General features: G+C 39.3%; 1 protein-coding gene across 12 annotated transcripts in view; it reads left to right on the top strand.

Moving 5' to 3' along the window:
- AGTPBP1 (ATP/GTP binding carboxypeptidase 1) overlaps positions 1 to 22,205 on the top strand; it is a 75,653-nt gene extending 53,448 nt beyond the window's left edge. For 8 of the 12 annotated variants that reach the window (XM_082301786.1, XM_082301792.1, XM_082301788.1 and 5 more), the window contains one exon: positions 8,601 to 12,056. In XM_082301786.1, coding sequence (XP_082157912.1) covers positions 8,601 to 8,778 — 178 coding nt within the window. In that variant the 3' untranslated portion in view covers positions 8,779 to 12,056. Of the gene's footprint in view, positions 1 to 8,600; positions 12,057 to 22,085 lie in introns of those variants that run through there. The other 4 variants (XM_082301781.1, XM_082301779.1, XM_082301791.1 and 1 more) reach the window with 3 other exon arrangements.
- The last annotated feature ends 220 nt before the right edge of the window (positions 22,206 to 22,425 follow it).

Below are 22,425 nucleotides of genomic sequence, written 5' to 3'. Positions count from 1 at the left end.
TAGACAAGATACGAAAAAAATCTTGTCACCAAGGTATCAATTTATTATTCACTTGAGTGGTGGAAATATACAGAGAGCCTCTGTCAAGTTTATAAAGCTGATTTCTGTTCCTCTTCAGAGACAGTCATGGGTCAGAATATAGTCACAGTGTCTTGTTTTATAGGCCTAAACTTCAATTGTCACTGTTCTATTACAGTGAAAGAACTGCTTACACTTTCTTTATACTCACATGCTTTGCTGCCTTTTACTTGCCATTTAGAGACAAATGAGAACTACCTGCAGGTAGAGCAGATAAAAAGTTCATCAATAGGAAGTGTAAAACAGAATAGTTTTTACACAGCTGTAGCATTCGTGTAGGGTTAGAGTAGAGCAATTACTAAGATTGTGGTAATTTCCTTGATTTTTGGATGTTACTGGTATTGCTTTTTACCAATGCACAGTTTTAATGCTTTAGAGACTAAGCAGTCAAGTTTAAACACAGAAGCACTGATTTTGTTTTTTGCAAATGTTTTTGAGGGTTTCTCAGATTCTTTTTTGTTTTCCAGGTTGTAATGAAAATGACCAAGTACATGTTAGTGTTTTAGTATTTCATTACACATAGGCTTAAATTTCCATGAGTTCATTTTGAACCATGTCTGAAACAAGAAAAATAAAGCAATAAGTAGATTTATTTCCCTCTGGCAGTGCACTCTAACATTGTGGGATGAATTAAGCACTTAATTTTTCCTTAATTATTTCCAACCCATTTGACAGTGTTTTCACCCCACTTCCAAATGGAAAAGATTAGACTAAATGTAATACTGATCTTGTATTGAGAATTATAGTTGTTGTGCTGACAGGTGTGATAAGGGTCTATATGCAATGAAACAAAAACATATGACCGCAGTCATAACTGTTATGACTTACTAGACTTAACCTTTGCTCAAAAACTTGACCACTTTTTGGAAATTCTAGTTCACTTCAGTGATTCTTTCGAGGCTCACTGGTGTGTTCTAGGACATGGTGTGGTTGTGTTTGTTAATTTGATTTAATTATAACAGAGAAGCAGACTGAGCTTCGGGACCCAGCATGTCTAGAAAATGGTAGAAAAAATAGACAGCCAAAAGGGGCTGGGCTGTGGGAAGGGGAAAACTTGATGAAAATCTATTTTTGCACTTAATCTTACACTTGAGAAAAAATATCAGACTGGTGAGGCAAGGAGTGAGGGATACATGCAGTGGGAGTGTGTACAAAGTCTTGCAAGGGGTTTCTGTCTAGGCTGTCTGATGGAAACCGGGTTTGTCCTATTTTATTTTCCTCTCTCTTAATAACTCTTTAAACTTTGCCCAGACATTTGAATACTCCTAATCATCTTCACCTGGGAATAAAGGTTTTTTCCTTCTTTCTCTCCTTCAGGGTTGGAGCTTTTCTTGGCCTTTCTTCCAGTACTTTAGGAGTACAGCTTTGTTAAAAGGAAGGCATCTTATACTGCAGCTGTTGTCCAGTCTGTCATGTTCTGAATGTTGGAAGAAAAAGTTACTAAAAAATCAGATTCAGAATTCCACTGGTGGGCCTGGTAGCAGCACCCATGCACCAGGCCCCTCCTCTGGCCTAAGTGAAAGTGATTGCTTTTAATTCTGTGTAGACTGTAGCATCAGAGTACTGTTTGTCTTCTCTAGGGCAAAATAAGGAAACTAGTAATCAAGGAAAAAAACCCTGAACAAACCGAAAAAGTAAGCATGATGAACAGGTTATATATTCTTCATACCATTCTTTAAGTTTTCTTCTACTCCAGGTGATATGATCCAAATACTACCACAGGCTACAGTTAATGATTGACAAATCCCAACTGATTGGATTCAGTTTTGAATTTCATAAAAGGTATTTCAGGGTGAGAACACATAGAAAAGTGTTGATGTTACTTGTGATTAAGCTGTGGAGTAAAGTTTTGTAACCCTAAAAGTGCAGATTTTTGAAAATAATAATTAAAGGGGATTTGGATGTTCAGCTTCTTATGGCTTAGGAAAGAGTTGGATACTTTCTCTCCTTTAACCTTGGAAATTCCCTTGAGAAAATATCCTCATTACTTAAAAAAAATCACATGGGTTAAGAGCAGCTGAACCAGACAGCACATGTAGTTGCATGTGTGATGTTGCCTCCTGCAGCAGGATTGCTAATCTCTAGAACAGAATATAGACACTAAAGAGAAATTAGAAGGAAAACTATGGAGAAACAATTCCTTTATGATACTTCCTAACTCTCTCATTTAAGACTTTTCTTCCTCCCATAACAATGCAGTTTTAAAAGAAATCATTCTTCAGAATGGTTCTTCATAATTCTCTCTCCTTCCTTTCCCAACTCCCCAGGTAGCTGCAACCCTCCATACTTTGACAGGGAGTATTTCTTAATTTTTTGTTCCAAAGTTTTAAAATTTATGCACATCCCTTGTAGTCTCAAGAAACTGCTGATCTCCATGGGGTTGAAATTGGTAATGGTTGCATCTGCCTGGTGGATTAATTTTTCTGTAATTGAGTCTTGTGAATAAGGAAAACTCCAAGTATGTCTTTTATGGGATGATTAAAATACTACTTTGAAAAAAATATACCGTGTTAGTGAAAAGGTTTGTTAAATTCTAATATGTTTGGAGCATTAATGGAAATGAAAGTAAGGTATAGTAAGGTATTATTGTTCTAAAAAATAGTAAGTGTCATAGCATGGCTTGGATGGGAAGGGACATTAAAGATCATCTAGTTCCAACCCCCCTGGCATGGACAGGGATGCAACCCACTAGGATGAGGTCTCTCAGAGCTCCATCCAACCTGGCCTTGAACACTTCCAGGGATGGGGCATCCACAAGTTCTTTGGTCAGTCTGATCCAGTGCCTCACCACCCTCACAGAAAAGAATTTCTTCCTAATTGCTAATCTAAATCTCTTCTCTTTTAGTTTAATAACATTTCTTCTTGTTATATCCCTTTCTGACTCTGTAAGAAGTCATCCTTCCTCTCTCTTATAAGTCCTGTTTAGGTACTGGAAAACCATAGTGAGATCTCTCTGGCTTTCATTCTTCAGGCTGAAGAACTCTAGCTCTCTCAGCCTGTCTTTGTAGGAGAGATGCTCCAGCCCCCTGATCTTCTCAGTGGCTTTGGTCCATGTCCTTCCTGTGCTGGGGACTGCAGATGCAGTCTCTCCAGAGCAGAGCAGAGGCGCAGAATCCCCTCCCTCACCCTGCTGCCCACACTGCTTTGGATGCAGCTCAGGACACCGTTGGCTTTCTGGGGTGCAAGCTCACACTATTGACTCATGTCCAGCTTTTCATCAGCAGGGCTGCTCAGTGACTTCTTCTCCCAGTCTGTGCTTACGTCTGAGATTGCCCTGATCCAGTTAGAGAACCTTGCCCTTGAACTTGTTGGACTTCTTGGGGTTCTCTTGGGCCCAGTTCTTAAGCTTGTCCCTTTGGATGGCATCCCATCCTTCTGTTGTGTCAGTTGCACTGCTCAGATTTGTGTCATCTGCAGACTTGCTGAAGAAGCGATTGTCCTCACTGTCTGTGTCATTGAGGAAGGTCTAAAAGGGCACTGGTCCCAAGACAGAGCCCCGAGAGACCCCACTTGTCACCAAGCTCCATGTGGACATAGAGCCTTTGACCAAAAGTCTCTGGCTGCATCCATCCAAGCAATTCCTTGTCCATCGAACAGTCCACTCATGAAATCCACATCTTTCCAATTTGGAGGTGAGCATGTCCTGTGGGACCATGTTGAAGACCTTACAGAAGACTAGGCTGATGATGTAGGTTGATCTTCCCATGTTCACTGTTGTAGTTATTGCATCATAAAAGGCCATCAGATGGGTAAGGCATGATTTGCTCTTAGTCTGCAGCTGTGGAGAGGAGAACACTGTCTGTGCTCCTGATCCCTTTAACATCTTTCTGAGGGACATGAAATCCATTTTGATATTTTACAGTCTCATTGTTGCAGCCTCATTCAACATGAAAGTGTAGGAGTGTTGATAGTCCTCTTGTTTTACCAGTTTCAGTAGGCTCTTTGTAACATGATGAATGTGGCCCTGATAGGCAGCAAATCTTGCTAGAGAGGTTGGATGGTAAAAGGCTGCTTCCATGTGTTTCAGTGAGGATTCTCCAGTAATTACCATGCTTCATGCACTTTTGGTGGCACTCATTCTCCTATGAATGGCTGATTGTACCAGTTTTGTAGCATTGTCCTTTTCTTGTTCTTGGCTACTTATTGTGGAGATTTTCCAGCCTCATAGTGTCATATTTGTTATGTAGGGGCACATTGGTAGCAAGGGGAAAACCTCTTCCTTTTGCTCCAAGCAGAGATGAGATTCCAGTCTCCCTTGCCTTGCAAATCATCCAAGCCTGTCTCAGGGTTGGATGCTAGCTTCCCTTCTGCTTCCAAGGTCTTAAAGCAGCACTGTCTCCCTGCCTGTGTCAGTGCATAATACCACACATCGGTCTCCTGCTTGGATTCCCAGATAGTATTCTGCCTGATGAACTCCTCACACAGCATGGCAGCCTGCACAAAAGGCAGGTTATCTAGCTGGGCACACTTAACACCCATGACACCTCTGACTTCAGGGCCCAGGGGGACTTTCAGGTTCTGGAGTTTCCTGCAGCTGAGGGCCCAGGTAGTTCTTCTAGTCTTCAGCAAGTCTATTTGGGTCTAGGCGTATAACTGAGGTGGCTGTGGTCTCTCTTGGTTTTAGCCTGGCAGCTGCAATGTGTAACTGCCATTTTTATTATAGAAGAAGACTGCTTCCTCTTCCTCCCCAAGTAGAGTTAGTGGCCTCTTCTGCATGCCCTTCCTGGGGAACTGCTCACCATGTCCTGACCGGGGCACCACATCCCAGTCATTTGCACTCTGTGGGGCCATTTAAATCTGCTGGCAACACTCACACCATGTCAGACTCACTCATGAGAGCTGGTGGTTCCTGGCTGGTCTCTAAGTTCTTACTCATGTTTCCCCTGACTGGAGGCCCTGCCCAGCTTGGTCTAGTGCTCAGCCCCCAGAACTTACTGTGGCTGCTGCTGCTGTTGCCACTATCACCACTATGTGTGCCTGGCTGACCTTAATAATTAAAGTATGTTTTAGTTAATAATCAAAATCCATTGTAGAAAACAGTTATATTAATTCTGAATTCAGTTTATTCAATGGCAGGTGATGGAGAAAATACTCTTTTAAATGAAAGAGATATTCTTAAAGTTATTCATAAACTTGAGGACCACAGTATTATATCAGGTTTATTAATCAAGCATTTAGGAATTCATCTTTTTACCCATAAAATGTTGTTTAGGTAGGATATACAGAACTTCAGAATTTCATATAGTATTCTCTTTTAACAGCCATGACTTCAAAGAAAATATACAGATTGTGGCATCCCTTACATTACAGTACTGTAGGTGTGGGATAAACAAGCTGTGCTAATCCGAGAAAAATAATAGTTTCCTTTTGAAAGGAAAGGCAGGAGGTGTAGAAGTAGAGGAAGAAGGATTATTGAACAAGCTAATTAGAAAGAGCCCAAGGGAAAAGTTAGGAAATTAAAGCCCATAGAATCAGCATGACAGCAGCTAAAAATATATCATCACAAGATACTCTGAGGGTGGGGAGCAGCAGGGAGGCAAATAAAGAATTTGATTAAACAGTAAGACATTCTTTCAGGTATTTGATTTCTATATTTCTTGTGATCCAGCCTCAGTAAAACAGTGGAGTAATAATTACACTTTGCAGATTCATGCTAACCTTTAGAATAGAGATTGCTGAAAAATTAAATATTCAAGGCTAACATTCGCTACATCAAAAGACAACATGTCATGGGAAAGCAAATATATGAGTGGTATGTAACACAGGTAGGATACAATTTTGTGAGGAATGAAAAGAAAGGAAAAGTGGAAAAAATAACCTTAATAAATATTATAGTAATGTTTATTTTGAGTAATAAACAACTGAGAAGTTATGGTGCGTTGCTCTGGATGGTAGTAGAAAGCTACGACTATTATGAAGCAGATTTCAGAGCAGGTTTTTATTTTAAAGGTTTATGTAGCTTTCTAAGTAAGATCTGTTTTAATCTTTGATCTATTCTAATGGTACTTCTCTTGAATAGAGAAAATAACAGAATGTTGATTTTTGTTTTATTAAATGTGAAAAGCATCCCTCAGTTCTGGATGTATATGTGCCAGAGTAAAGGTCTAAAATGTGTTAGAGGTTGACTTCTTATGACTGTTCATAGTGCCTGAATTTCTAGAAGTTAGCGGCATGCCTATATGTTTGCACATACATGAGTAGGTAGAATAAATGTATACAAGTATAAAAAAAAGTATATCGAATAAATACCCTTGTGTGTTTTTCAAGACAATGTAACATAGGATATATTCTATGAAGTGACAAGATACTTCGAAGAGGTGAACTGTGTGGTTTCCTTGTGTGTCCAGTTCTGTGGTTTTTTTCCGTAAGGTAGGCTTTGTTGGTTGCTTTCTCTTAACAGGATCAACTATATCAGTTTAAAATCCAAATAATGACATTTACTAAACAAAGTGGATAGAATTTTTTGAGAACTTTACTATTCTATATTATACTTCACTAAGATGAATTTTTGTAGGTGATTACTGTAATGCATTAAACATTCCCTTGTCATTGGTTGAATAGTTCTCCTTGACATAGCTCATTGTAGTTTTATGTTTCAGTGTTCAGAATTATTACTTAATTTTGGGTCAACATTCAGATTTAATGGCTCCATTGCCTGTGAATTATATAGTCTATTCTCCAATTGAAGTGTGGATTCCCTGCATACGAAAACTAATGAATCAGTACCTGTGTTAGGTGATTAGAAGCACAAATTGAAAAAATCTGTGGACTTGTCAGAATGTGATACATCTGGTGAAGTCCCTTTCATTTGTTTCTTTAAATAAATGAAACATTTAAACTTTTTATTTCCCCAACTTCTTTTTTCCTTAGAGGAAGTGTTGGTAGGTGGCGACTTCCTAGGGCAGAAAGCATCACAGGATGAAAGCACAAAAAATTTGTATTCTTTTGGTGGTTCCCCCACAGATGCTTAATGCAAAGCATGTATCCTTATCGTATGTTGGGTTCCCCATATGTGAAATGAAAGAGACTTCTTAGCAAAGGTCCTGGTTATTTTCTTCACTCTTTGTCTCTCCTAAATTGAAACAATTGCATTTTAAACATCCAGTTCATTAACCAACAGTGGGTTATTGCCCTAGTTACAGCTTAAATAACCTGTGAAGTATTTTGTTTTGTGGAGCTTTCTGTTTTGCATAGCTAACTGAGTACAGGCTTGTTTAGTGAACCATGATATAGATTGTTTTGAATGTAAATATTTTTTCCTCCTAAGCTAGGGAATAGTTTTTCTCCCCAGTATTTGAATTAACTGTCAACAGTACAAAACGTTACAGTGTGGAATGTCATTGGTGCTACAGGTAGAGGAAGAATACTGTGAAATTTATTTATATTGAGTGGAGATTGCTATTCAGATTTCAAGTGGTGCATCTGAGCTCCTAAAGGGTCTTTAGAAAGAAGCAGTGATTAGTCCTTTTAATTACAAAGCCATAGCCAAGCTAAGTTTTTGTATACCTTAAGAGAAAATTCATTAAAATTAGTATGCAAATATTTCTACGTGTTCTGTATGATGTTTCTCAATAAGAACATTCTCACTGTTTTGTATGAGTTCTGTACCATTTGATTATTATGTAAAATGCATTACAAAACCTTCTTAGGACTTAATATGAATGTAAAAATACTTTTGAATTATTTAGGAGTACTTGGTGCTTTTAAGCAGATAGCTTTTTATGTCCCAAGTGAGTAAAACTGGGTCTAGGAAACAGTTTTCTGCCTCCCCCCTCACTCCTTCCTCTGTCCTAGGGAGGTGAGAGGATCAGAAAGTTGTATTTTAACCATTTTCCAGTTAACACTGAAGGTGTTAATCCTCCTATTCTGGGGGGCCATTAGTTAAGGACATAGACTATTCTGTGGGCAGAGCATCAGTTCCCTAAATTCATTGCCTCAGACTTGCAATGCTTGACAAATTTTAAGTTTTACCTGCATGCAAATGTGTGAGAATCTGATAGGAGTTAAGTGATTCGTGTGAGAACTTAATTGTAGGTGTAACCATGACTCCCTTGTTCTGTCATCTCTGATATGTATCAAGTAATTGCTTTCAGTGCTTTTCAGTAAAGCGTGTGTTTCAGTAAAACACAGAGGTCTGTTTATACCCTACAGCAATGGCCGTGTCCTCTTGTAGTTGGGTTCTTCTTCAGCATCTCCTGATGCTGCTGTATTTGCATGAAGTTCTTACAGGCCTTTAGTGTAGTGGATTTGTCGTGGCACATTTGGGTAATGAGTTGTGTATGACTGACTAATTAGGTCAAGGCATTACAAGCTCGGGTTTGTCTCTCAGTTGCTTTACATGCAACTAAAAAGCCAGTCCCATTTCAGGTAATCTGCCCTTTTTCTGAGGTAATTTTTGGATAACTGTGTGTCAGGAGAGGGACATGGCACATGGTCTGAATGTGTTACTTTTCCAAAATATTACCAAAATATTACCAAGTAGTACTTTTAACATGATTCATGGAAATTCTTGTTTGTTATAGCCCCACTACATATGTTTTGGATGAAGATGAGCCTCGCTTCCTTGAAGAAGTTGATTACAGCGCAGAGAGTAATGATGATCAAGACGTTGAATTAGCTGATAATGCGGGTGATTATGAGGCGACTAATCAAGATGATGGACTTTCAGACTCAGATTCAACTAGGTTACTTCTTTCTTGAACCAGCTTTGCCGCCAGTAATAGAAAATAAAGTATCCTGGATTTCCAGTCATATACTTCCTTGATGTTTTCTTAAAAGGGGATAAGCTCCAGTTAACACAAATAACTGGGGCCTGCATAGCTCAAGGATAGTAAATTTTTCTGATAAACTTGCATTTGTTTTATTTAAGGAGTTCTGTGTATTCTTTAAGCCCTAAATAGATGTATTTATTTACCAGTTCATTTTCTACTAAGTAGTACTGCATGGCATTTTGTGTCCTTAAACCCTATCTTCAGAAAAATGGATTATAATTTGTAGTGTGTCAGACAGTACACAAACTAATTACAGTACAGAAACTAATGTTTTGTGGTACAGTTCTTTGAGTTGCTTCCTGAAAAATACATATGTACAGGTTTTCTAAATTAATTTGTGTATGTCTGTGTATATGCGCGTGTGTATACTGAGGTGAAGGTTATTTTTCGACATTATTTCAAAGATACTTGATTGTGTTTGAAGCAATGTAGTGCCTGGTCTGAAACCATTCAGTAATTACTAAATTAAAAATGAGAACATGATGTATGAATTTTTGCACTTGTTTCTTGCTTCTGATGATTTTGTGGTTTTGCCACAGTATTAAGCGAAAATTCTTACTAATGCCTATTCAGAGTTCAGGAATTTTGCACAGTGACCAATGCAGCCTGTGCTTAGAAGAACTAGACTCTTGTACAAAACTCGCCCATAAAATAGGCATGATTTAATTTGAAGAAGTTTTCTTGTTAAGTGTACGTGTCTACAAGAAGAGGTCAGGTATGTACACTCTGTATATTCAGCTACACAGATGCTCCATTTTTCTTCTTGAATATGCACGTAAGTTTAAAAATGTGCACTTTACTGGAGGCACAGTAACTATTTGCCCAGTTCAGCGGCTTTAAGGGGGATGGTGCATTTCGGTTTAAACCTTTTTTGTCTGATTGCAACCTAGTGCTAACTCTGCTCTGATGAGGAGATTGGACTGTAACTTCCTGAGGTCTCTTCCAGGCTGAATAATTATTCTTTGGTTCTGTATTCTTCGTGTTTAAAGTCAAGCTGTCAGATACGGGATTTACATTTCTTCATCTTCTCCTATCATCTTCTAATTCTTATTGCCTCTTGCCTCTGCTTAAACTAAGATCTAATAGAGAAATGAAGATAGTTGTAGTCAGTGGTTTACAGAATTGACATGTTTTGCAATGAAAAATACTTTTCAAAAATTATTTTTACTTGATGTGACCCAGTTGTGGCATTCATTTTCTTCTGTATGTGCAAGGGCTTTAAGAGCATGAAGAATAACATTTCTAAGTTATAGCAGGCTTTTAACTGATAAGGATTTTGTGTATGTTTGTTGTTCCAAGTAAAACTGTATTTTGGAGGGGAAGGGTGCCTTCAGTAGAGGGATTAAAAAATAATGAAATTTATGAGAATTAACTGTATCAGTGATTTTCAGCCAGAAGATGGATTTGCACCAGGATCTGTTCTTTCAAATTCAGCATTGTTTGGTAATGCCTGTCAGTACCATCCTGATTCTGAAATTGAGGAAGGGGTTTTGATCCCTTGTTATATGCTGCTGTATTTTTGTTTAAAGGCTTAAATTTATATTAATAAAAATGCAGAGAGATGTAAGGATGGAAAACATGGAAGAGCTGGAAGCATTTAGTCTTGTACCTTTATAAGTTTTCCTCTGTAGTGAAAATTACCTTTCCTTGTGTTCTGTGAACTTCTGTAAATAAGAAAATTTATTTATTACCCTATTGAAGAAGAGCCCTCTGCGTTGAAAGTAGAGGAATTTGTTAATCTGTCAAATGGAAGAATTAACCTTACCACAGAATTTGAAGTATCTGTCAGTCCAATGACAGCAGTTCAGAATGCTCATATTGCCCTGTCAGTCTTATACTACTTATCTGCATAAATAGATTTTCATCCTTAAGGACTCCTACTTCAGGTGGAATAGTATTCATAAATAAAATTATTCATAAACAATTTCACTTAAGTTTCAGAGAATTCAGGATGCCACATGTTTGTTAACTCCATTGTGCATGTCTTCTTGGGTTTCATTTGAATTTGTATTAATCTTGGAACACTATTTTTGTACTACTGGCAAGACTAGAAATACACTTCATCCATTTAGAAAGAACTGTGGCTTAGTAGCACAAAATTGTCTTTTCCTCCTGAGTACATATGCATATTTGTTCTTCTCATGCCTCCTACAGCTTTTAATCTGTGCAAAGAAAGAGCTATCAGTTACATCATGTCTCAGGATAACTTGTTTATTCATTAGATTCTAAAGCAGTTATGCACTGGATGTCACTTACATCTTGGATGTCACTGGCAGCTGTTGTTCTGAACTTCTACCAGTGCAATTCTAATGCAAGAGATGAAACTGTCGCTATCTTACACATTGTTGAAAATTCAAAGGTTGTTACTTCTCAAACATTTTCCAGTATTTGCCTGTCGAAAGGTAAAGTCCCCATTCGTGCTCACAGGGATGCCAGTTCTTGGGAAGAACTGCTGCAGTGATACCTGCTCCACAGTTATCCTTTCTCTGATACCTGTTGCCATTGTTGCAGTGGTGTTGACAGACACATGCTGGTGCCCCCATTTATGTGTTCTGGTGGCAATCTGGTGTTCAGCTGAAAATGGAACAGCTAACACTTTAGCACGCATTCCATTCTGTTTCTGTGGCATTCACCCTGAATAAATGGGCAGAATGATAGCAAAGAATGGCAGCATCTTGGACTGTCACATGTCAGTCATCGAGCATGGTCTGTCCCAGACTGTCTTTATTCTATGCATTGGCATTTCACTGTGGCTTTGGTTTAAAATGATGCTGTTTGCTGTAAGCATGACTGGTTCTGTATAGGCAAAGAACATATCCCTAGATCTTCCTCCGGTAATAGCAACAAAGAAGACTATAAATACTAATTACATCTGTGTTATTTACTGTCTTGCTTCTACCTAATTGCTGGATGATGAATCACTCTATTCCTGTTCTTGAAATAATTCAAGTTGCATCACAAATTTTGGTACTGTGTCTTCACTGGTGACATCCCCTTATAACTTACAGCAGTTTGTGCCAAAATCTTGCCTGGTCATTTTTCAAGGTGGATTGCTTTATCAGCCTGACTTATCAGGGAGTTTGGTTTGAATCTCAAATAAGACTGCAGAAGCAGTAAACACTGTTCGCAAAATGCAAAAATACAAGGTTTCAGATAATATCTGTTGTAATGCTGTGATAGATATAATTGTTGCAGTGTTATTATGCATGCCCCAAGTACCAATACTTATTAATAAAAATGCATAATAAAGAATTAATTGCAATCTTTTGCTTCCCTGTTACTCGTTAGTGATGATTAAGGATTTCTCATCCTAGCGTTTGTAGCAATGTTCTACCTGTAAGGATAGCAGTGTCCTTAGCGTTTTAAAAAGGAGAATATTTTGTTCTCTGTGAAATTAAAGTCAGTGTGCTACAGGCTTAGAGTAGCATTTGCATATTAACTGACTGAATTATAACTATCTAAAAATTTTTGAGATTCAGCAGCGTTTGTAAAACTTAGGAAGACATTGGGTGAACCACAATGAAGGTGAAGGCGGAGCACACACAAGAGCCTTCTGATGAGAGTCTTTCCTTCTCACACAGTTAATAGAATATTAATCTGATCTAGGAAAGGCACAAGTTTATTTGTCAATAAGTCATACCTTTACAATTCAACTCAGACTACAGTTGAGTTATGTTTATTATATATGTTTTTGTAGTGGCAATTTTAAGATTTCAGCTTTTTTTTGAGTTAAAGCTCAGGCTAAAGTGAGATCTAGTTTTATGCAGCTGTCTGAAAAGAGCAAGTGATTACTAGGAATCACTAATGTAACTTTTGCAAATACATTTGCAGGTTATTTAACTACACCTGTCATACTACTTTAAGTTGAACAGCTTCACAAACTTTGTTGTCTAAACAGTTTTAAGGATCTACAGTAGTCACGGTGACAAATTAGGGTGTCTTTCTTTGATCTCAGTGTTTCTAAGGTCATCAGGATAAGTCATTTGAGATGTGAGCTCACATCTTGTTTGCTTGTGTAAACTAAATCTAGGTTGCTTTGAAAGATGGGCTTTAAATATAAATGCCAAACAACTGTGACACCTAGTAAAGAATACATTGTCCTGGCTACTTTTAACAGTATCACGTAAACAATTAATCTAGTTCCTATACAGTACTTCATAACTATGAAAGACACCACCGTATTTCTTTTTGTTAGAAAAAGTTAGGTGCTGTATTTTTTTGCCTTTTTTAAAACCAAAAAACCCCAAACAGAACAAAAAAAAATCCCACCAAAAATTTAGTTAGTACACTCAGTACAGCTCTTACTAGAGCTCTTACACAGCTTTTGAAGCAGTTCAGAAAGAATTTGGTACAAAATAGGGGTTATCATCAAAGGAAATGGCACACCTAGGATTTATTGATCCAAATTATGTGGTTATGAAATACCAACCAGGTGCTGCCTCTTGTTGCCCCTGCAGCATTCTTACCACAAGATGTTTGTGCTTAGTGTGTGCCCTTCTTTCTGGCATGGGGTTATTTCTCATGCAGCTTTTTTCATGGCAGATTGGAAGAATATATACTAGCGGCACCTCATTATTACATAACTACTGTAAATTTTCACTGGGCTGAATGCTAACTAATAAAAGAATCTGACTAATAAAATTCCACAATAGTACTTCCATACATTAAATGCTGCTCTTAACATGGAGAGGGGAGATTGACTTTAAATGACCTGAAACAGGACTTCTCTTTGCAGTGTCCCTCCAGACTTACAAAGTTAAGATGATGAATTAGTAAGGTAGCATAAAATGCTCTCAGATGATAGCATTGCATTCATGCTCGTTTTGTTCCCAAAAGAAAGTGGGCATAAGATTTCAGTACAACCAAGACTTGAAGCACAGTGTAAGGAAGACAAATGATCTTTAATACTTTATCTAGTATTTGTTTAATAGTACCATATTTACATAAATCTTAGTGATAGTCCAGTTGACCCCTCAGATTAAAATGGTTCAGTTGTACATTTTATGAAGACAAACAGAAATTAGATGTCCTGCACAAACATTCAGCCAACGGTCTGCCTTAATACTTGGCTTTGATCATCATCCCACACAATTTAGTACCTTACACTGCCAAATGAAGAGTCCCAAACTGGGTCAGACAGTATTCCAAAAAAATAAATGCTCTGGGTTTTTGTCCTTTGAAGTTGGTCGCAGAAATTTCAGGTTCTCTGCAACAATCATACGCCTGTTCTGGCTTTTGCGTAATCACAAAAGAGACAAGTTCAATTTAAAAGGACTTTGTGCTTGTGTATACACTTTTACACCTGTTCAGTTTAATCCATGTCTGCTCTAAGTTACTTTGCTCTTCTAAAGCATCCAGTCTAGTCAAGTCAGTCCTTTAGCTTAAGTGATGAGCCAGTGACATTTTCCTCTCCTTTTGGGTCTAACCTCACTGTTGACAAAACCTTTCTGTTACTAATCCCATCAGTCAGTATTGCTTGAAAATGCTGCTGTTATCAAATGTACACTTGATTGTGTTCCAGAATGAGAGTCCCCAAATCATCTCTTTAAGTACAGTAGCTCATTTGTCATTATGTCAGGTACTTGTTCCTTTTGTCCAAAGACTAAATGTGTAGAACATAAGTAGATGATATTTTAAAAGAATAATTTTTCAGATCTGTGAGTGAATTCAGAGACATATTAACTCTGAAAATCCCTTTATGCTAAGTACCTGGACCCAAAACCTAATAGGGAAATAGATAAAATCTGATGTACTCATGCAGGGGGCCTCCTGGTCAGCTAATTCTATAAGCAAGCCAAGCCACTTGGCATTCCTTCTCACACAGCTTCCTGTGTTGAGAAGAAAATGCTGTCCGCCACAGCAGAGGAAGTAGTCTTCATGACATCATCTACCTTCCTGCATTTGCCTCACAAACTCTAGACTGGTGGGCACATTTTCCTCTGCCTCTCAGCTGTGCTCTATGGTACAGTGAGAGGGACAGAAAGATAAATTACAGCTAGTCAGTATTAAGGGTCACACAGACTAGTGCTTAAGAAGATCCACGCTCCCGCATGACTTGTCCACCAGGGCAAGGCGGCAATGGGCAAAGTGCCCACTGGCAATGAAGGAAAATGTAATAAGGTGAACACAGTACCATTTGGTTTGTAGTCTGTGAACAGTAGAGGCAAATGGGTCCTGAGTAATGACTTGGCCACCTGTGAAATCCCTTTCCACAATTCTTGTGTGAGCTTCCTACCGCACCGTAGCTGGGGGCCCTGATGGGGCACTGGTGCCTGAGCTGGGGCCAGGCTACTGGCACAGATGTGAGAACATCCCCACAGTGGTATGAAAGGTAATGCTGGAGTTGTGAGCAGGGTTGTTGAGATGGGGTCATTGACCGATCAAAGATTCAAGAAAGAAAACAACAGCATAGAAATGTTAGGGGAAAGCTGGGCAACAGGTAGGTAGGAGTCACTGGCTGAGCCATTGGTGCCAATGGGTGCCAGTGGGTGGCAAGTGTCTCTCTGTGGGGCTGAGCATTGCATGGAAGCCCACCTTGCACATAGGACCAATGCCTGCCTGGACTCCAGAGCCTTCTTGAAGTGATCAGCAGACTTGGACTTAGAATAGCAGATCACTAAATCCCAGCTGCATTTTGTCCATGATAGGCAGTGAGTAAAACACAGAATCGTAGAATTGTTTCAGTGGTAAAAGCTAAGATCTTTGAGTCCAACCATTAACCTGACAGTTCCAAGTCCACCACTAAACCACGTCCCTAAGCACCACATCTGAGCACCTTTTAAATAGCTCCAAGGATAGTGACTCAAGCACCTTCCCAGGCAGACCATTCCAATATTTGATGATCCTCCCTAGTATCCAAAAAAACCTTCCCTGATGCAACTTGAGGTAATTTCCTCTTGACCTGTCACTTGTTACTTGGGAAAAGAGACTGACCCCCACGAGGGTACAACCTCCTTTCAGGTATTTGAAACCAGGATCAAACTACAAAGTCATTCCTGTTAAATTTAGTGATTTACATCACAAGGATTTATGTTCACACTTAGCAGGTGCTCATACAAATGGAATAATACAATTGGAGTCCCACAACAAAACTTCAGAAGCATTTTCAAATTTGAAGGTAGAAAGAATGTGTCTGAGATCCCAACTTTGTGTGGGAAGCCTTATGTGTTGATTGAGCTCTGGGGTTTGCAGGAAGAAACATTTATGCCAAGTGTATCTGCTGGAGACTGATTAACTCTCAGGAAATTTGAAAAGACATTTTCTCATTCCCAGCTGAAAGATTTGATATGTCTCTAAATGTTAAGGATTTAAATTGTTCCAAAAGAGGAAGAGAAGAGGTTATGATATGGCAAAGTAAGGATATGGCAAAGGGATTTAAAAAGCTTAAATGTACTTATTTTTAATGGATAAAAACAAGAGGGAGAGGGGGACATGACACAGTTTAGGTAGAACAAATTCTGTATAATTTCTGTGATCACTAAAATTCTGAGTTTCTAAAATTTAGTTCCTCAATGAATTTTTAAGCTAATAAAATTTTGGTGTTGTCTTGATTGGAAAAAAATAGTCCTGGTATGCAGGGAGAAGAAGCAGTACAGTACTGTTTCCTGCAAAAGACCACTTAACCGCGTTAAGGCTACAGCCATGTACAGCATGAACTCTAGCCAGTTTTCTCTTCTTCTTTTTAGTGACATCCTTGAAAACTTCTTTTGTAATGTAGGTCAGTGCATCTTCCAGCCCAAGGTTGGTAAGATGGGAAGGGAATTTATATTACGTCATGTAAGGAGACAAAATTTTGATTGCTATAATAAGTTGCTGTGATGACTGGTAGTACACTTAGAATGCATTGCCTGATAGTATTACATATGTAAAAGATTCACATGCCCACATGATGCCAGTTGTTATAATAATCCTCTGAGAAAGGGGAATTATAAAACCATATGTAGCGGGTTCAGTTTGTAAACCGGGCAGAAACACCATTTAGAGTGTAGTGGTTTTGGTCCAAAATACTCATTACTTACTTATTTACCTTCTGTGAGATAAGAATTAGGAGAAAGCAAAGCAGGCAAAAAATTAAAAGAATATAAAGAAATTTATTAACAGACCTAAAAGAAGAAAAAAAATCAGACCATACCTTCAGAACTCTTCTCGTCCCCTCACCTTTCTCCCTTCTCCCACTGACAACGCAAAAAGACAACCCTTGAGATTTTCAGTCTGTTTACCACTTCTATGATAACCTTGTTTAGTTCACTTAGGGAGAGGAGTCTCTCTTGCTCATGCTGTGGAGACATTTCCACAAGAAAGAGTTCTCTCATGGCTCAGTATCACAATGAGACAGCCGCCCGTGTTGGTTCTCTGCTCACATGTGAGAGTTCCTTCCCCCAACTTGCAGATTTTCCCACAACTGCTTTTGAGGGTCCGATCTTGAGCTACTGGGGTACCATTTTACGGTTGAGCTGTTCAGAAACAAAGGTTCTCTTCACCCATCTCTGGGAGCATTTTTATCTCTGGAAATAGAGGCCCTCCCCCTTTCCTGGGAGAAAAAGGGTCCTCATCATCTTCATCTCTAAGACTATCTCTGGGAGTGTCTCTAGGAACAGAGGTCTTCTTCCGATTTGGAGCAAGAGTCCTCATCACTTCCATCTCTCCCTGTTCAGACTTCTCATCAAATTACAGCTGCTTCAGCATTTGCTTATTCCAGCACAGGTACTTTTGCTCACAAGTACAGTTTGAATGCTCCACCCCCCATGCTTCATGAAATTACAATGGGTACTCTTGATATATCACACTCCATCACCACCATAGCTTTACAACAGAATTTCAGCTTTAAGCATCTCCTCTTTGTCCTCCCTCAGGGTTTCAGCTCTTCCTTCTTTACTTAATGTCTGCAGGCTTCATCTGTTCTGGAGGAAACTTAGAGCACTAAAAAAGGGTTAATCTCACCCAGGCCTTGCAGCTGGAGTTCACTTATCACTGTTGGTCACATCATCTTTGCCGGGCAGCGGGGCAGCTTCAGCTGAATCTGCAGCCACACTGCAGAGGGGGCGGGGTGTAGAGCCGGCGGCGCCGTCTGCGCGTAGCAGGGCTGTGGGGGGCCGCGGACGGAGCAGGGCCGCACGGCTCCAGGATGGCTGTGTCCTGGCCCGGCCCAGGCCGAGCAGGGCCCAACCCGGCCCCGCTGGGCCACATGGGCCCCCCCAGTTACCTGTCCCAAGGCCAGAAGCAAGAGAGAGCTTTCCCAGGGTTTGTTCATTCTTAAATGTGGACCACAGAGGTGTGTCAAGCTTTTTTAAGTGGCTTAAAAAATTGTCAATATTCAAACTGGGCAGTTGATAGGTTCTGGTAGGTCATAGAGGAAGCTGTAAGCACCTCTTTGCAAGAGAATTGCTTCTGTAGCTATGCTAACCCATGAGGCTGTGAAAAAGCAGCCCACATGACATTCTGCAGAGTGTAGCATGTTTCAAAGCTGCAAGACTGTTCTGAGGAGAATTTGTGTCTTATTTTTATACATAGTTCCTGTTTATGCATCTGAAATGTCATTATTTGCACCATATACCTGTCTGTCAGTAAATATGTTTTTACAAAATAAACAGCAGAAGGTTGCACACCAGCACTGTGCAAGTGTTGCAGGAGAAAGCCATGTTTGTGGACAGGAGGCTTTCCCAGCAGCAGTGAGTGGCAAGTAAAGGTCATATTTTATATTATGTTTCCCTGGATACTCTCTTTTTGAATGGGTGTCTTTAGTGATGAGGCAAGCCTTGGCCTAATGGAGTGGTGAAGGAGGTGTCTTTCAACAGGTATTGACCGTGAAATGCTAGCAGGAACTACTAATACTTAACCTTCTTTCTCTGGCTTGTTTTCATTTACTCTGTTGTATTGAATAGTCAGCAATTAACCCATCAATAAGGTGGTACCAGAGGTATCTGTGTGATAGCAAAAATATCCAGTGTGTTTCTTTAGACTGACACAATTTCCATGTTAATATCTTTCTTTTCTCACAGCCTGGAAAAGATGTAGGATCTGCACTACATAACCAGGGAAAGGGTTTGTAACCTTGCCTATGCCATTAGCAAGTGTTGACAGCTCTAGGAGAGATATGAGGAGCCATTTAACCTACCCACAACATAATTGCCCCTAGTAGAAAGAGATTTTTTAAAACCATGCAGCAAAAGAAGCTTGATTTGTTTCCCTTCGTTAATTGACCATATTTAGTCAGTGTATGCAGATGTTGCTGTTTTCAATATTTAATATCTTCACTTAAATGAAGTGCTGTGGCGGTTGTATCCCTGTAAGTCCAGTGCTACAGTTTTTCTGTCCTATTAAATATTCTGTGTTTGCTGTGTCTGAGCTTATAAGTGGCCACGATCCTCTTGTATTTCTAGGTGGAAATGGTTACAGAGACAAGCCAGTGAAAACCCACGATGCCTGTTAAGACTTAATCGGTATGCTAATGATGCATTAAACTGTTAGTGTGAGTTCAACATTAACAGGTAGGAATCTAAACAATGGAAGGGCAGGACAGAAGCCCTCTATTACTTAGACTTTGTTAAATAAAAATACAGTGGTGAACATCACTGTATTTAAAAAAGAAAAGTCTAAGAGTTCTGCAAGGAACTTAAGGATTTTGGTTTCAGAACACCTTGAGTAGTGTGAATTTAATGAGGCAGGAGATCCTGCACTGAACAGCAGGTACAAAACAACATACTGAATACACTCATTAAGTGTACAGAGTCTCTTTCATGCAGTGAACAAGGCACAGATGTAAGGGGAAAAAAGTTTATACCTAAAGATTGCATCATATTTATGAGCATATAGGGCCTGAAGAAAGTCTGTACAGGCAACTTTCAAGTTGTTGAATGCAGCTTTATTACTACACTAATGCAATTTTTTATTGGAGCACACAGTTAGGTCTTTCACTGCATTTCAGGAACCAGTAAATGCTGTTTCAGTCTTACTGTCTTCAAATGATTTCATTAAGTTATATACGTTGAAAAAAGAAGAAAAAACCTGACAAGAGCTTTTTCATCTCTGTACTAACATATGAAGAGCACACAGACATTTTGACAGGGTAACTGTAAAATACTATTAATTTATTTGCATAATAAAAAGCTCAACATTCCCTAAAATATTCCCATGCAAGAATTCAAACTCCTTTTTTAATCTCATGCTTATTTTGAAAGGAAAGAATGCAAAATAATTATGTTTAAAGCAGTATGAGAAATAGTAACTTGCAAAAAACAAGCTTATCTCCAGTGTTAGATCCCCCACTTCTTTGAAATATAAATTGCTTTTATTTTAAAATTTTTTAAAAGGGCTGTTATTCATGCTTTTGTTTGCTCTTTATGTCAAGGCAAAATGGGATAATTGCTTTATTCCACAGACCTTGGGAAATACAAAGTTCCAAAAAACAGAAGGAGGATTGCAAACTTGAAGTTTGTGTTCGATGTTTGGAATCGTAATTGAGATTATGAAAGTAACTCTCTTTTATGTCACAAACAGATTTTAAAAAATATCATTTATGTCCTCTTGAGCCTAGAAATGGACCACAGAGAGAATTAATTTTGGCATGTTTGTAATGTAAACATGCAAAAGAAAATTCTTGTCTGCCATTTATTTTTTTCCCTACAGCAATTGCTAAAAATACCAGAGAAATACAGAAAATATACCGATATAGAAACACAGCTTTTTTGTGATTCAGCATGGCTAAAAACACAGACTGGGATCATAAGTAGCTTTATAACAAAAAGCCACAATAATTGCTGCCTTCAACTTTTCTCAGTTTTGCAGGGGGTACAACATCATGTTAAATGTATTCTGAGTGGAAACAGAATAAACTGTTTGCCCTGAGTTTAGGTCCTAGCCAGAACATTGAAAATTCCATTTTAAAAAATAGCTCTTGCTTTACCTATGCTGTCTTCTGAGAGCTAATGGTTATTAATATGGGGAAGGGTTTTAAACTAAAAGAGAGGAAGATTTAGAATAGCTATTAGGAGGAAATTCTTTACTGTGAGGGTGGTGAGGCACTGGAGCAGGATGCCAAGAGAGTTTGTGGACTTGTTTGAGGCCAGGCTGGATGGGGCTCTGAGCAGCCTGATCTAGTGGGAGGTGAACCAGCCCATGGCGGGGGGGTTGGAGCTAAATGATCTTTAAGGTCTTTTCCAACCTGAACCATGCAATGACAATACCAACAACCTAGAATAGGAGGTAAGAATCGAAATAATGGAATTTGTGAAATTATCAACCTGTTTTTCAGAGGGTTTGCTTGACCAAGTTCCTTCCTTTAAGATACTTTAGTTCTCCTTTTATATTTATAAAAAAAAAGATAAAAAGAGAGAGAGAAAGAAGGAGATTCCCTTGGTTGAAAGATGGCAGTCACACTATGAGCTTGTTTTCATAGCCTTGCTCCCCTCTGCGGACCTTGAAGACATGCTCAGTACCATGCTGTCCCTCCTGGGAGAGGACACAGAAGCTGTGGGGCTGTGATGTGCAGGGCACAGCACAGCAGGCAAATGCTGTCTGCCCATAGTCAGGTCCCATGCACTGCAAACTGGATGTGTGGAGAAAGAGAAGTCTTGGGAAAACATATCCTGGGGGTTGGGACAGGATAGGAACTTTGGAGATGGCAAGGTCCCTACACCAAGGCTGGAGATGGTCCCAGATGGCCCCAGGCATGCATCTGGAATGGGTGAGGGAGCAGAACGGGTGAGATTCTGTGGGCAGGCAGAAAGCAGCGAGGGCAGGCGAGGCACCACCACTCTGCAACTGCACAGAGGAACTGGAGGAGAGCCCGCAAGGCATGGGATCTTTCTGGAGACCCCACGATGCATTAGAACCTCACTCAGGGGATCTCATGAGTTCATACCACACTCCTCAGGTTCAGGAGAATTCAAGTTCACACTCATGCAATCTGCTTCAGCATTCTGACACAAAAAGTACCTATCTGGGGGGGAATAGATATATCTTCTCTTTCCTTAATGCTTGTGTAATAAGAGAAGACAATGTTCCATGACACATGCACACCCTTCCAAAAGTGATGAGATCTTGAGAGCTTATTGTAGAGGAGTATGAGGAGAAGAGAGAAGCAGATTGAGGCATATTCTAGGCCTGGAACAACTATTTTAAAATTTGTTCTCTCTCTGCTCTGTTCTCATTTGGCTTACAACCATGGGGGAAGAGGGGTAAGATTTAAAGTTCACATGATGTTTAGCTCTATGGGTTTTTTTTTTTCATTTCCTCTAGATTGGAGGATTCTCATTAAACAAATTAACTAATTTGCATCTGAGAGAAGTCAAGAATGATGCTGTGGTTTGGGGAGCATAACCCGATTGATGATTCTGATTTGCCACAAGAAACTTCCCCTAGAAGAGGCAAGGTCTGAACTTTTAAATTTGTTTCTGTAGTAGTGTAGCAGACATTGCTGTTCTCAAAACCAAACAAACTTCTATTTCAGTTTTGTGTTTATGTTTCAAAACCATGAGCTGAACTAAGAGATTGCATGACTGCTTGCTTCAAGGTCTGTTGTGCTTAGCTCTTGGCACTACGGAGCTGGCAGGAAAATAGATACAATTTCAAACTCTTT

Source organism: Coloeus monedula, assembly GCF_965178545.1.
Source record: "Coloeus monedula genome assembly, chromosome: Z".
Classification (NCBI taxonomy): domain Eukaryota; kingdom Metazoa; phylum Chordata; class Aves; order Passeriformes; family Corvidae; genus Coloeus; species Coloeus monedula.
Note: the sequence above shows the minus strand (reverse complement) of the source record. Positions and strands in the feature narration are given on the sequence as shown.